This window comes from Camelus dromedarius, chromosome 7 (genome assembly GCF_036321535.1).
Source record: "Camelus dromedarius isolate mCamDro1 chromosome 7, mCamDro1.pat, whole genome shotgun sequence".
Classification (NCBI taxonomy): Eukaryota; Metazoa; Chordata; class Mammalia; order Artiodactyla; family Camelidae; genus Camelus; species Camelus dromedarius.
Window position 1 is genome coordinate 12,680,816 of NC_087442.1, and position 14,304 is coordinate 12,695,119.

At 47.2% G+C, this 14,304-nt stretch overlaps 1 protein-coding gene across 2 annotated transcripts in view; it reads left to right on the forward strand.

Moving 5' to 3' along the window:
* The window catches only part of PARP12 (poly(ADP-ribose) polymerase family member 12), a 39,305-nt gene extending 25,513 nt beyond the window's left edge, over nt 1-13,792 (forward strand). Inside the window, exons 7-12 of one of the 2 annotated variants that reach the window (XM_064487304.1) lie at nt 59-221; nt 2,973-3,069; nt 8,417-8,492; nt 10,268-10,398; nt 11,249-11,400; nt 12,631-13,792. In XM_064487304.1, coding sequence (XP_064343374.1) covers nt 59-221; nt 2,973-3,069; nt 8,417-8,492; nt 10,268-10,398; nt 11,249-11,400; nt 12,631-12,956 — 945 coding nt within the window. In that variant the 3' untranslated portion in view covers nt 12,957-13,792. The remainder of the gene's footprint in view (nt 1-58; nt 222-2,972; nt 3,070-8,416; nt 8,493-10,267; nt 10,399-11,248; nt 11,401-12,630) is intronic. The other variant, XM_064487305.1, reaches the window with a different exon arrangement.
* Nucleotides 13,793-14,304: the final 512 nt, after the last annotated feature.

A 14,304-nucleotide genomic window follows, 5' to 3' on the forward strand; every position in this document is an offset into this window, starting at 1 on the left:
TGTCTGCAGGGTGACATGGATGGCCCCCAGCATCTGTCTTCTTCTCACCATCACCAAGTGTCTGGCTGTCCCTCCACAGGACATGGAGCACCCCACGACCAGCGTCAGCAGCAGCGATTTGGAGAAGGCCTACCTGGCGTACTGTACCCCGGGGGCTGCTGCCCAGGCAGCCACTATGATGTTCCAGGCCGGGAAGCACACATACGAGTTAGACTTCAAAGGTACTTCCTTACCTGCCGCCCCTACCCAGCAGGGCCTGGTCATCCGCGGGCTCTGCCTTTTCCACTTTAACCCTGGAGGAGCTCCATGCACATTGAGGGCCAGGAAAGAGAGGGGCAGGGTGGTCCCTGCTCCTGAAGTGCTGAGTCTGGAAGGGGAGGTAGACCTGTCAACAGATGAGGCCGGCCAGTGAGATGCAGGAAAGGCGGCCTAGGGGAGTGAAGTGGGGACAGGAGCCCAGGTGTAGGGACAAGCAGCATTAGCAGGGGTGGTTGTCCCGTAGGCCATGGATGAGTCCCTCTGTGTCTGAGGGTTAACCTCAGTCCCTGTTCCTGGCGTGGCAGAGTCATTATCATCTTTTCTGTAGGCGCCTCACCATAGCCTGGTGGCCAGCTCAACACGTGGGAGACACACTTCAATTAAAAATTGCTGGGAAGCAGACTTTCATGTGCTCTGCTCGTGGTGTCCTGAATCTGGGCCTTAAATGGCTTATTCTAGTTGCCTTGACAGACAGACAGAAGCAGACCAAACACCCTTTGGTTAGGTTCTTCCAGTGGCTGATTTATGAGGAATTTTTTTTTTTAAGTTTCAGATTTTTGTGGCTTCTCTCATGCCATTTCCACATGGATTTATCAGTTCATCCCTGTTCAGTTCAGTTTTGCATTTAAATTCATATTTTACACTCTGAATCCTTCTGAATTTTCAGCACTTTTTAAGGAAATTAAGTGGGCCTGCCTTTAAGCAGTTTAATGTTGACTCTCTTTTTGTGGACCTTCTTCTATGTGGAAGGCAGCCAAGTGCCTTTGATGAGTTACCTTAAATTCACTTTATCTGCCTGCTTTTAGCCAGTTGGTTTTGGTTGTGGTTTTGTAGCACTTGTGGTTTTGCTCTGAGTAGAATCGCTGCCCCCTCCATGTGCCCGTACAGAGAGCCTAAAATTTCCTCTGCTCTACAGCAAGGACTGCTCACCCGTCTTCAGTGTCTGCTGGGAGCGCCAGTCATCCGTGAGGTGGTTTGCAATCCACAGTCTGATAAACACAAGTGCACCAGAGGAGACAGTGAGAAATGTATGAAACAATAAGTCAGGACTGGCCTAAAGGGCAGCTCTATCTAGCTAGCGCACGTCTGACTGCTCCCGACCGCAGAAATATTTCTTTAAAGTATCTGGACGATATCAAAACAAATAAATCAGAAATGTCAGATACATCCTTTATCATTCTCAGCCTAGGCAGCCACTGCCAGGGGGCAGAACCCCAAGGAGCTGGTGGGGAAGAGCACACGCAGCAGGTGACTGCAGCCTGGCTCCAGCTCACTCGGGCGGGCACGGTTCTTTTGGATGTTTGTTGGTAGTTAACAGTAGCCACAGGAGAAGTTCTGAAGCGGGTTAACTTCCCCCTTCATCACTTCCCTGCTAGATACAGTGAAAGCAAATCTTAGACGCCAATCTGCCACTCACATTTATCAACTAAATACTTGTTGGGAAGCAAGTACGTTCTTAGAAACACACACAGCAGGCCAAATGACTTGTTCTGTAGCATCAGGGAAGACTTGGTTCTGTCCTTTTAGGGACTCCTGTCACAAAACAGCCACTCAAGACAAACGCCAAGATTCCAGAGGCAGAATTCCGAGACCTGCTAGCTGGTGTCAGTTGGGCGGAGTCCCCAAGGCTAGGGCTTGTTGAGGGACTTAGCCTAGTATATCCTCTGTAAGGGTAAATTAGGGGGGAGGCCTCATGTTTATCCCATCCGTGGGGTGGATGGGAATGGGTCTCAGACATATTTCGCCAGTCCACATATGTTGAATAACTTAATTTCACCACTAAAAAGCTCATTTGAAATTCATCACAGTGTTAATCCCCAGACCAATAAGAAAAACCTTGTTTAAGTAAGCTAATTAGCAGGGTATTGATGGGAGATTGAGTGATGGGTAACTGAAGGGGTTATGGTAGCTGTGTCTGGGTTTTGGGCTCCCAGTAGAATGTGGGGGACCTCTCCTCAGGTGTGCCCATTTTTGATGACTACCTGGGCTGTAGTGTGAGGTACACCTAGGTGATCACAGGGTGTATGCTCAAATACAGTAAGGTAAGTTCAGACATCTACAAATTAATACTAAAATATTTTTCAAGTGAAAGAAAATTGTTTATACTGTAAGTGCAGAAAGTGATGCTTGACAGAGTTTTCCTGGTGAGCTGGGACATGTAATCTAACATGCAAGTATTGTGATTTGTCAACCCCCCACCCTCAGAATGAATCTGAGAATCTCTCAGGTGGACGTGGGGCAAGAATTTCATTTATTAAAGATAGAACAGGTTTTAAAAGGTTGAGAAATACTGCTACAGGGTAAGTTTAGTCAAATTTTAAAAAGTCTTATAAAAGTAAAAGTATTATATTAGCTATAAATCCCACTGGTTCAAGATGTGGTAATTCGATCTCAGGCTGGGCTGAAGTTTTTTATATCCAAGCTGGGAAAAACTGCTAAGCAAAATAATAATTTAAACAAGATTGGAAGGAGCAGTTTAAAAGCACTCATGTATAATTGATATGTCAATTACTAATCATTCATCCATTCATTAAACCCAGTCTCCTACAGATACCTGTTTTCTTTATGAATATTTGAAATGTGTAAAGCTGCCTTATTTTAACAGACTGATTGTGGGTTCTGACATTTGGATTAGCTTTCCAACCCATTTAATTTGTGTTTATAAAACATTGCCGTCCTATACGTGTCTGTGGGTATTTTTGTTCGTTTTTCAGCCTTCATTCAGAAAAACCTGGTCTATGGCACAGTCCGAAAAGTTTGCCGGAGACCCAAATATGTGTCTCCCCAGGATGTGAAGATAAAGCAAACGTGGTAGGTAGCTTTGGGGAACTTGTTACATAGTGTGTATGTCCGTTGGCGTGTGCTCTGCTGCAGGAACAGGAAACCTTCTCAGATTGGCTACAGCATTAAGAGGGTGAGTTGGTTTGCAAACTGATGCCCTGGTACTCTCTGCTTCTGTTTCCTGTGCCCTGTCCCCCTCTGTGTGTACTTGTGCTTTCCTTCACTTACTACCAAAGTGCTGCTATTTATATGAGTGATCTGTAAAAGGCTTGAGGATTCATGAAATGGGAAAGTCAGTGTCTACTACCACATTTCAAATAGAAAAGTATTAGCATGTATTATAAAGCTATAAAATGTAACATAAATTTATAAAAAGGTAAATGTTAATCATTCTAATGATGATGCAGATGCAATCAGTAAAGCATTAAATGATAAGCCAAACACAACATAGAGGAAAAAGATACCAAAAAAATCACTTCATTAGATATTTTATCTTTAAGTTGGCAAGCGGTGTTATTGAGACATGAAGGTATTCTTGTGCAAATTTTTCCGGAAGCTAAAAAGTTCTTTCTGAGTTTAGACTAATTTAGAGAATGATGAGGCAAAAGTAATAAATTAACTCCTAATATTTTTCTTTGTTTCCATCTTCAAGTGATTGTATCTTTTGTTTTATAACTTGGAGGAGATCTTCTTGAACAGCTCTTTGGGTTATTCTATTTTTTTTTTTTTTGTATATTTGTTTTTAGAGTAAGATTTTTTCCAGTGGTAGCAAACTGTGGTTTTTGTTTCTAACAAAGTATTTTAGGTTCCCCTCTGTCCTCTGGTTGTGTCACGTATGAGTGACAATTTCAGTGCAGGGTCAGCTGTAGCCATTTGACTGCTGTCATGCATACTCCACTAGTTGGAAAGGTCTTGAACCAGAGAGAATTATCCTTGTGGGTAGAGACTTTATGATATGTAACTATAGGGTTGCTTGTTGTGATCTACAAGCCAGTCTAAACTTGAAGCCAGTTCGACAGCTTATCTTTTCAAGTGAATAATTGAGTCACAGACCTGAATTTTTGTAAATGGTGAAATAATGGAATACACCAAAAGTTATACAAATAAAGCCCCACTATTTCAGTACTTGAATATCGTGGAATACCCAAAACACCAAACACAGGTGCTGCAGGTGCTCATGGGACAGCTTCATCCCCAGAGTGGGGTCCTTTATGTCACAAACTACCAGAAGCCACTAGGGTAATTCCTGGCCTTGTAAGCATTTAGGAGCAGGGAGGCCCTCCTGTAGCTAATGGGGGCAAATGTGTGAACTTTTCACTGATCAGACCCCTCTGGGGCAGTAATTTTAAGCTTGAGGCAAGTGTGCTGGATTGGAGCTGGAGGGGAGGGGTCAGTTCTCTCCAAACCACACGGCCACTTACTTGGGGAGGGTGGCCTGGATGGTGGATGAGAGGTACCACAGTGCCCGTTAGTTTGGGTGTGGCACAGCCCAAGCTGGGACTGTAACCGGCGTGCTGTTAGTGGGCTGCCCCTTCCATTAGCTGGAGACATTTGGCTCATTTCTGTTTCATGGAGAACCGAGAGTGTTTCTGTTGGTCCTTTTAAGATTCACAGATAGACTTCAGTGGTTGTGTTTGTGGGGGCATGGCAAGGTCATTTAAAGGAGCTAGAGGGAAAAGGTGTTATCAGTCCAAGAAAAGAGAGCGCCTGTGAGTCTAACAAAGTAACCTCCTGGAGTTCCCCTCCCTGTACCCTTGTAGCCAGTGTGCCTCCCTTTCTCCCTATTAAAATTCATTTTTGACCATGTATAAAACATGACTTAAAAATCAAAACTATATGAAAAGGTATAGTCGGTAGTCAGTATCCTCCTCACTGTTACCTTCACAGTGATTCCATGATGGGTAACCATTTTCATCAATTTCTGGTTTACCTTCGCTATGTTTCTTTTTCCAAAAATGAGCAAATGCGTATACATAAAAAAGTATTTTCTTTTTTTCCTCTTCTTGCATAAAATATAACCTTCAGTATATTCTTTTCTGTACCTTTTGTTGTTCACTTAAAAATAGATCATCACTAGATTTAACATGGTGATCATTTCACAGTATATACAAATTGGAAAAAAATAGATAATTACTCCCTTTCAGTTCATTGAAGTCTTCTGAATTCTGTTTCTGTCTTCATGGTTCTCTGTCATGTGTATGTACCATAGTTTATTTAATCTGTCCCCTTTCAAGGGATTTTTTTTTGCATTTTTTTCAATCTTTTGCTATTATAACACCATAAAGGATGTCTGGTGTATGTGCTATTTCATATTTGTGGGGGTGAGTCATCAGGTTAGAGTCCTACTAAGTAAGTGCACGTTCCTCTTAATGAGGCTGAACTGCTATGCACTCACCCCATAATGTGTGGGGTGCCTGTTTCCCTTAGCCTTGCCAACGTAGCGAGTCATCGAGCTCTTGGATTTTTGCTATTCTCATGAGTGAGGTTTAATATTTTTTCCTAACATGAAGGGCCAGTTTCCTTTATTTTTCTGTGGACTGTTGGTCTTTTCACCTGTTCTTCTATTAACCTTTTGGTAGTTTTCTTACATACTAAGATTCTTAACTATTGGGGAGATAAGCCCTCGGTTTGTTAAATAAATTGCAATTTTTTTCTTTGTCGTTTGTGTTTTGACTTTGTCTATGAAGTATCTTGCCATGCAGAGTTATTTCTTGTTTATTTAGTTAAATGTATCAGTCTCTTCTATGGATTGCTTGTGGATTTAGAGTTTTGGTTAAATGTGAGTAATCGTACTCCTGGACATCATTTTTGATTCTTTCCCTATCCAGAGCCTGCCTGAGGCATGGTTTAGAAAAATCCGTCTGCTTTCTGAGACTGGACTTCTTTTGTTGTCACTCTACTTACTTTTCTGGGGGCCACAGCAGACACCACATATCAGAAATAAGAGTGGTTATTTTGGTTAAATTCAGACTAAGGTATGAGTGATTCAGGATCTCCCCTCTCTGTTGCCCAGCAAAGTGCATGGTGCTTCCCTCTAACCTGTGTGACAGTAGCTGGCGTTCGTAACTCCAGCAAGCAAGTCTGCTTGGGCGTCCGTGGCCACTGACACTCTTAGGGTGGGTCGCTTCCAGAAACAAATCCTATGTTGACACAGTTAGTAGGGTCACAGATCTCCATATTCAGAATTTTAGTGTAAGGTTTGAAACAGCATTTGCACATCAGGTATCTGGTTTAGTTGCTTACTGTCCTTCCATCCTCCATGAAGCTCTTTTTCATATGATTGTGTCTTATTTTTTTCTTACCTTTTTGATATATTTTGTCGTTTAATTATTTCCCCCCTCTACTGGTTTGGAAGTTACACACTGTATTACTTTTTTTTTTTTAAGGCCACTCTAGAAATTACAACATGTAATACACTTAGGTGTAAGTCAGTATCGTTGCCCTCCTATCACCTAATATAAGAGCCTTCATATACTTTATTTCACTTACCTTTCTCTGGGCTTGCTATTTTTTAACTTCACGAGATGCTGCTTTTTTATACTATGTTTGTTGCATTAAATTTACTCCCCTTTTTACCATTTCCTTTGGCTTTCCAGATTTCCTTAGATGACCATCTGGTGGAAAAAAAGTCTGTGCTTTTTCTTGCCTGAATATGTCTTTATTTTGCCCTCAATCTTAAAGATATTTTCACTAGGTGTAAACTTAGTGCTTGTAGTTATTTCTCTTAAAACATTGAAGATACCACTCCACTGTCCTTTGGTTTCCATTGCTGCTTTTGAGAAATCAGCTGTTGGTCTAACGGATGCTTCTTTTCCAGAATCACTTCTCCCCCATCTCTGGATGCTTTTAAGATTTCCTGCTTGTCTTGTATTATGCACTCTCATGGTGGTGTGTCTGGGTATGTGCTTCTGTTTGTCCTGTTTGAGATCCTTCGTGCTTCTTAAACCTGTGGCTGGTGTGTCTCGTTTATTCTTTGAAGATGGGCTCCACCCTGTTCTCGCTACCCTCTTTTTGGAGCTTCAGTTGGGCTCTGACCAGACTCCAGCCTTCCCACTCTGTTCTGTACATCTCCACCTCTTCCCCACCTTGGTCACCTCCTTCCTGCTCTGCGCCGCACTCTGGATAACGTCATTGCCAGTACCTTTCAGCTCGCTCACCCACACTTCAGATCATCTAGTCTGCTAACAAGCCTGTCCTCTGAATTTCTACTTTAAGGATTGTATTTTTCATTTCTGCAAGTTTTGTTTGGTGGTTTTTCAGCTCCTCAGGTCTTTTTATAGTTTTCTGTTCCTCACTCATGTTTTTAAAGTTTATCTTTAATTTCTTTAAACATAGGAAGAATAGTTGTTGTTTTACAATCTGCCTGGTAATTTCAGCATCCTCAGTCTTTCTGGGTCTGTTTCTGGCTGATTCTTGTTTGTGAGAACTTGTTTAGTTATTTTTAAACTGTGCCATTTTCCTAGGAAAGTTATTTGTGGGAGTTCTTTGAGGCTTAGGATGAAGGTACATGTCTCATGCCAGCAGAAACAGAAGGTAGATCTATTGTAGGAAGAACACAGCATTCTGAAACTGAGCAGGAGTAATTTGGAGTTAGTTTCACAGCCCTTGTTTCTAAACCCTTTGGGCCACAGGTGTTTTAGAACTCAGCTTTTATTATTTTATTTTTCGAAAGATTGTGAGCTGCTTATATTACGTGGCACCCTGTAATTAAACATGCTAATATTTCTGCAGTAAAAATATGCATAGTCACAACAAGGACCTACTCTATAGCACAGGAAACTATATTCAGTTTCTTGTAATGACATATAATGGAAAATAATCTGAAGAAAACATGTATGTATGTGTATGTATAACTGAGTCGCTTTGCTGTATACCTGAAACTAACACTGTGGATCAACTACGCCTCAATTAAAAAAAAAATGCAGTCACTTTAAGAAGAAAATATAAATAGACCACAAGTAGCCTCTTAGCAGTTCATCAAATTGCTACTGCCAGATGACTTTCAACACCAATTTTGTTTTTAAAACATATGTGCTACCTATACATCATTGAGGCTGTTTTTAATAAAAGTGTCAAGGCTCTTTGAGTTTCGGAATCGTGGATGAGGGTTTATGTTGCTGCTTCAGTCAGGGAGGCGTTGGGGTGCAGGTGAGAAATGGATCCCTCGTGCCTGATGGTTTTGGTTTTGGGCACATAGGCAAGGATGGAAGTGCTCTCATGGGTGGAGGGTGGTATATGTGCTTCCCCACCTCCTCCCTGCTCTCACAAGATGATGTGCTGAGACTCAAGACTGGTGGCCTCGGCTGGTGGAGGCACCACCAAGAGATCCACTTATGTCTAAGAACAAACTGAGTGCTTTTCTTTCCATTTTTTGTAGCGGCGTCAATTTTCAAGGCCCAAAGAACATTCCTGACCATTGGGACCGCTCAGCCCTGCTGGACACTGGCTTTAAGGTATGGGACTCTTGCTGCCTCCAGCTGGGGAGGGGGGTGTCCTCAGACACGGGAGAGTGTGAGCGGACTGGGCCGTGTCCTCCACCACTGAAGAGGTGTGTCAGGGTTTTGGTTTCTTTCAGATCATGGGCATTTTAAGGCTAGACGACTGCAGGAGATGGTTTGGCCTGAGGGGAGAGGATATGTTGTGGAGGGAGGATGATGAACTGGAAATTTTTTAGAAAGGGCATAAATTAGAAGCTTTAGAGCGGCTTTGCAAGCATTTTATTTTACTAAGCACGAAAAGGGAAAGAAGCCAGCAGAGGATTTGACTGTGATGAGGGACATCTAGCAGAGGGTAGTGGTTGGTAGGTGCTCAGTACTTACTGGAAGACAAGAGAAGGCACGGGCGATTCAGCAGCTCCTTTGGGGCCTGCCGGCCGGCGGGGATCATACTAACTAGGTTAGAGAACTTAAGCCGGCGTCTGACGCCCTGTGTACATGGATTGATTGGCCTGGCCTCTGCCACTGCCTTCCTGGCAAGCACTGTGCATACTGGCTTTTCCAGTATACCAACTTCTGCCCTAGGAGGACTCACTTTGTGTGTGGAGCTGCACAAAGCACACTCGGACACCAGCAGCCTAGGCAGGACTTGAGGCGGGCTGGGCATCAGAGGACGAGGCAGCTGTATTTCAGGGATCAAGGAAGGCGTCACTGGGTCCACTGGGCTGACGCTTATGCTGGTTGAGGGCGGGGAGAAATAACAACTTGCTGGAAACTGGGTGGTGAAGGATCCCAAGTCAGGACCCGCAGTGTCTCTGGGGGAGGGCATGCGTAGACGGGGCAGCAAGCAAGAGAGAGGGATCAGGGTGGTGCTGTGGAGCACCCTTGGTCAGGGGGCCAAACTGCAGGCCATATTAAGGGCAGGCATCCCTGAGGGTCTCTGGTCTGAGAGGGGCAGGGCTTGAGGGAGAGGGGTTGGGTGGCCTCCAGTGAGATGGGAGTGGGGAGTCCAAAGTCAGAATTTGGATTGCAGAGACCCGTGGATGTTCACGCAGAGCCCTGATCATTTAGGATCTTTGGGAGGTGAGGTGGTTATTAGAAGGCTGCATTCAGGGTAGGGGAAAGGAAGGTGTAGAGGGGCACCCCAGAGATCCCCAAATGGGCTGTCATCGGACCAAGCCTCGTGGAGCTGGGAACAGGGAAGCTGGTTGGAGTCCAGGCTACAGGTGCAGGGATTTGTGGGTTGTCACTGTGCAGTGCACCCTCCCCCAGCCAGCTCATCAGAAGGGCTTTTTCCCAGAGCCAGATGCCGAGGGAGAGGCGGGCTTAGCTGGGAGGGAGGGGTGCCCATCGGTCTGTGAGCCTTGTGAGCTCCTGAGCTGCTGTGTGCTGTCAGCAGCTTGGCCTCTCCCTCGGTGCTCACCGTCGCTGGGGCTCACACAGCATTGCTGCCAGACAGGGCTTGTCCCTTCTCTGCCAAATGTGTGTGTTCCACACCCAGCGGTGGGGTCTTGTAAACTCTGATTGGCCCTGTGTGGGGTCAGAAGAAGAGCAGGGGTGTGCTGGGGACACCCAGGATGTCCTTCAGGCTGGATTCACAGTGGAGAAAAAGGAGGTGACCATAACTGCATACACCCTGAGCCTGGGTGACCGCCCCATGGGGTAAAGGGGAGCGTGGTAAATGCTGTCTGGGCATTTGTGCAGTTCGAGTATTTTAGGAGCAGCCTTGGGAAGAGATTGATGCATATTCTGCATTTTGACAATAACAGAGCAAAAATATTCGTCCCTTACAGAGGATCACCCTCCATTCTTCCTCGGAAGAGTTTAAGAAGGTCTGGGGCCTCTTTACCCGAACAATGTCTTTCTGCTGCGTTCAGAGGATTGAGCGGGTCCAGAACGTGGCCCTCTGGGAAGTCTACCAGTGGTGCGTTGGGGCTCACTCTTGGTGGGCTGGTGACGATCCCCCTAGACAGTCAGTTACCAAACGTGCCCCGGGCTGCTGGGACAGTCAGAGATAGCAGCTGCCATCAGGAGCTGGGTCCTTCTGTGCACCTCATCTCCTATGCAACTTAGTGCTGGCTGTTCCTTTAGAGAGATGGGGGCTGAGGCTCCCCTAGTGACAGAGCCAGCTCTTGCACTTGTATGTTGTGCCTCCCTGAAGATCAACAGGGGATGGGTCAGTATAAGCCAGCCACACCCTGGGGAACATAAAGCTACTGTCTCGGCAGCCAGAGAGCAGGGGCCTCATTTTTGTGCGTGAGGACTGGCGTGTTCTTGGACACTTGTCCATGTGGCGGGGGCAGGGCGGTCCACAGCAGGTCACCATGGTGGGCCTGAGGTCCTGCTGACCTTTCCCCACGAGAGGTTGGAGCAGTGTCATCTGTACTCTGGGCCTGGTGATGAAATCAAGGTAACTTAGGGGAGGGGGGAGGTGGCCCCCCACCAGCCAGCATCCTCCAGCCCCCCCGGCTCAGCCCCTGCGGAAGCATGAGAGTGAGAAGAAGCACACTTGCCTTCCAGGGGCTGGTCTGTCTGCTTGGGGAGCTCAGGGAGTCACTGGGGGCCTGCAGCCGTGGAGGGAAGGATTCCCTCAGCTTTTGCCCAGGTCCTGCTCTCTACCTTTCCTGGTCCCTGGCCGGTGGCTGCAGTTTCGGGCACTCGAGTCTCCTGTTCTCATGACACTTGTGATAAAATGTGTTTTCTCGGGTTGGGTGGCCCATGGTGGGTGGCAAGCGCCCCCTGCCTCCAGCACATACTCACGTCCGTGATTCTAGGCAAAAGGGGCAGATGCAGAAGAGAAACGGAGGGAAGGCGGTGGATGAGAGGCAGCTCTTCCATGGCACCAGCACCAGTTACGTTGATGCCATCTGCCAGCAGAACTTTGACTGGCGGGTCAGCGGTCTGCACGGTACTTCCTACGGCAAGGGTAAGGGCGAGCAGCCTCCACTGGCATGACCCTCCCTGCTTTGCTGTCCAGGGCCTGGGAACTGTTGGGAAGCCAATTGTTGGAGGGCATGAGGGGAGCCGATGTGAGCCGAACCAGCACTTGAGGCTGGATGGGGACTGGCCTCCCGGCGGACTGTGGGCGGTACCTCACTCTCACGCCCCCAGACGCAGCCAGGAGCCCCACCAAGGCTGGAGCAGAGGCGGCACTGCTTAGGCTGGGGGTTTGCTTCCCTGAGAGCCTGCGTCCCTGTGGGAGTGCAGAGAGGAAAGGGGCTGCCTTCCCAGCCCTGAGGGCAGGTCCTCGACTCTGCCTGTGCTGTTTCCTGAGAAAAGAAACCTGACTGCTGGGATATGCTTGTATAAATAGGTCATTCTCGCAGTAATGGGAGTTACCTGTTTCTCTGTCTCATAGTTATTTTTAAATTTTATTTGAAATAATTTCAAGCTGACATGAAAGGTGCAAAAATAAGAACTCGCATGTAAATTTTACCTGGCTCATCCGCTGTAACACTTTCACATTGGCTTATCACCCCTTCTCTATTTTTTGGAACCGTGTGGAAGGAGGTGGCACCTATCATCCCCCTCTCCCCTTGAACACCTCCTGAGAACAAGGACCTTCTCTTCTATGACCACGACATGGCTACTAAATTGAAAGACGCTGGTAATGATGTGACTTGTAACCAGCGGTCCCTATGCCACATCCATCAGTTAGTGTCAGTCCCACATACTGGCGGCTGTGGGGTCAAGGTGGGCGAGAGCCAGTGGTAGGCTATAAATATGAATGTATACGTAGCAGCTTCCAACTCAGGTTCCCATTTGACAAGGTTCATAAATCTATACAGTGGGCGGCCAGTGTCTGCTGAGTGTCCTGTGTGTGGGGTCTCAGCCACTCTTCACACTAGCCTGTGAGGCTGGGCATGACAGCCCCCTTTTTACAGCTGAGGAGACTGAGGTTTGGGGGCTGTGCTTTGGGGGGGTTTACTAGAGAGATGGCCAGATACCTTGAGGAGCTGAGTGACTGATCCTAACTTGAAAGGAGTTTTCTCTCTGAGTTTGTGTCCTCTCTGATGCCCTCTACGAGGGAAAGGCTGGAAAAATGGGAGGTGGGGGCAGAGACCACTGGCCTTGCCCAGTTTGCAGGGTGCCAGTGCCGCCTCTTGGGGCTGCGGGTGGTCCCCTGGTACCCAGCTGAGTCCGTGTGTCCTTGCAGGAAGCTACTTTGCCCGGGACGCCGCGTATTCCCACCACTACAGCAAATCCAACACGACTTCCCACACCATGTTCCTGGCCCGGGTGCTGGTGGGCGAGTTCGTCCGAGGCAACCCCTCCTTTGTCCGCCCCCCGGCCAAGGAGGGCCAGGGCAACATCTTGTACGACAGCTGCGTGAACAGCATGTCCGACCCCTCTATCTTCGTGGTCTTTGAGAAGCACCAGGTCTACCCGGAGTACGTCATCCAGTACACTGCCTCCACCAAGCCCGTGGCCTCGGCCTCCAGCCTCCTCTCCTTCGCGTCTTTCTTCGGCGGCCGGCAGTGAGCACCCCGCTGTTTTATGCCTGTCAGGCTTATCTTACTTGAAATGACCATTTGGGAGAGTTGGGGGTTTTGTTCTTTTAATTTTTTTGGTTTTTTTAAGGAAAAAACTTTTAATGAACTGTTCCTTTAATATTGACTTCTTGATGAAGTTACATTATTAATCTCCGGTTGATAATGTTTGCACTTTTAAGTCACTTTTGGGCTCGCTGGTGGGTTCACTGGTAGTGATTGTAGGCGAACCCATTATTGCTTTTTACTGGGGTGTTAAAATTTTATTTTTTACTCTCTGTTGACTTTGCTGCAGAGTGGCATCAGCCACCGAGTTTCCAGATGCTGTTTGATGGATTGGTTTTAGATTTCGAGACTTTGTCTCTTCAGTGATTCGGCTTTTCAGGGTCTTGTTTTAGTTTTGTCAGGATGACACAGCAGCCACTGGTGCAGGAAGTCCTGTGTTGTGGGCCTGGGGGGGCACAGCCGTCATGTCTGTTGCTGTTTCTCCAGCCTAGGCAGCTCTCCCACTTCTCCTGGGCTTCTGGCCTTGGAGTTGCCCATATGTCATGTCGTTAGAACAAGTGGCTACTGTGTGGTGTCACTGAGTCCCTGTCGGTTTCCCTCAGTCCTGGCAGGGGTCAGCCTCACTCAGGAAGCACATTCCCCCAGCAGGTGACATGGATGAGTGGCTCCCTTCCCCCTGCACACCCGGGCTAAGCCCTTGAATGCCTGTCCCTTCATCTGTACTGAACACCCCCTGACTTAGGGCTTTATGTCCCATGAGATCTTAATACCTGTGCTGCAAATGTCACAACAGAGTATGGGAATAAAAGAGTATTTATCTGACGTGGGTGTCCTTGGAATTCTTCAAGGTCTGTTTACAGAGCACCTGCTGGGTACAGGCATTTTCCTGGGTGTCGAGATACAACAGAGCTCCCATTACTGGCCTCGAGGAGGCTGTGTGTGGATTTATGGTGAAGCCCGCTAGTTGCTGGGGCCCCTTGCCCGGTCCTCAGAGGGACCCCTGCTGTATGGCTAAGTGATCATACACATCGATTAAATTGGCAAAAGTTATATATTTGTATTTTTTTCTTTCCTTTAACTCAGATTTCAAGCCCTGCAAAACTCAGATCCACTATTGAGCAGAGTTTGTTGTGGACACGGAGGGGGTGGATGTGTTCTGTGTGTCCTCCACACACAGTGGTCGGTGGGGGTCTCTGTGTGGCATTGGCTGCCTCTGGCCTCGAGGGTAAAGGGGCTGGCAGGGTAGCTCCCCCTTACGAGGCTGTCTGTCCCCTGCTGGGTGCCTGACCCTGTTGGCCCCCGGGTTCAGCCCTCAGCACCGTGTTCTCTCCTCC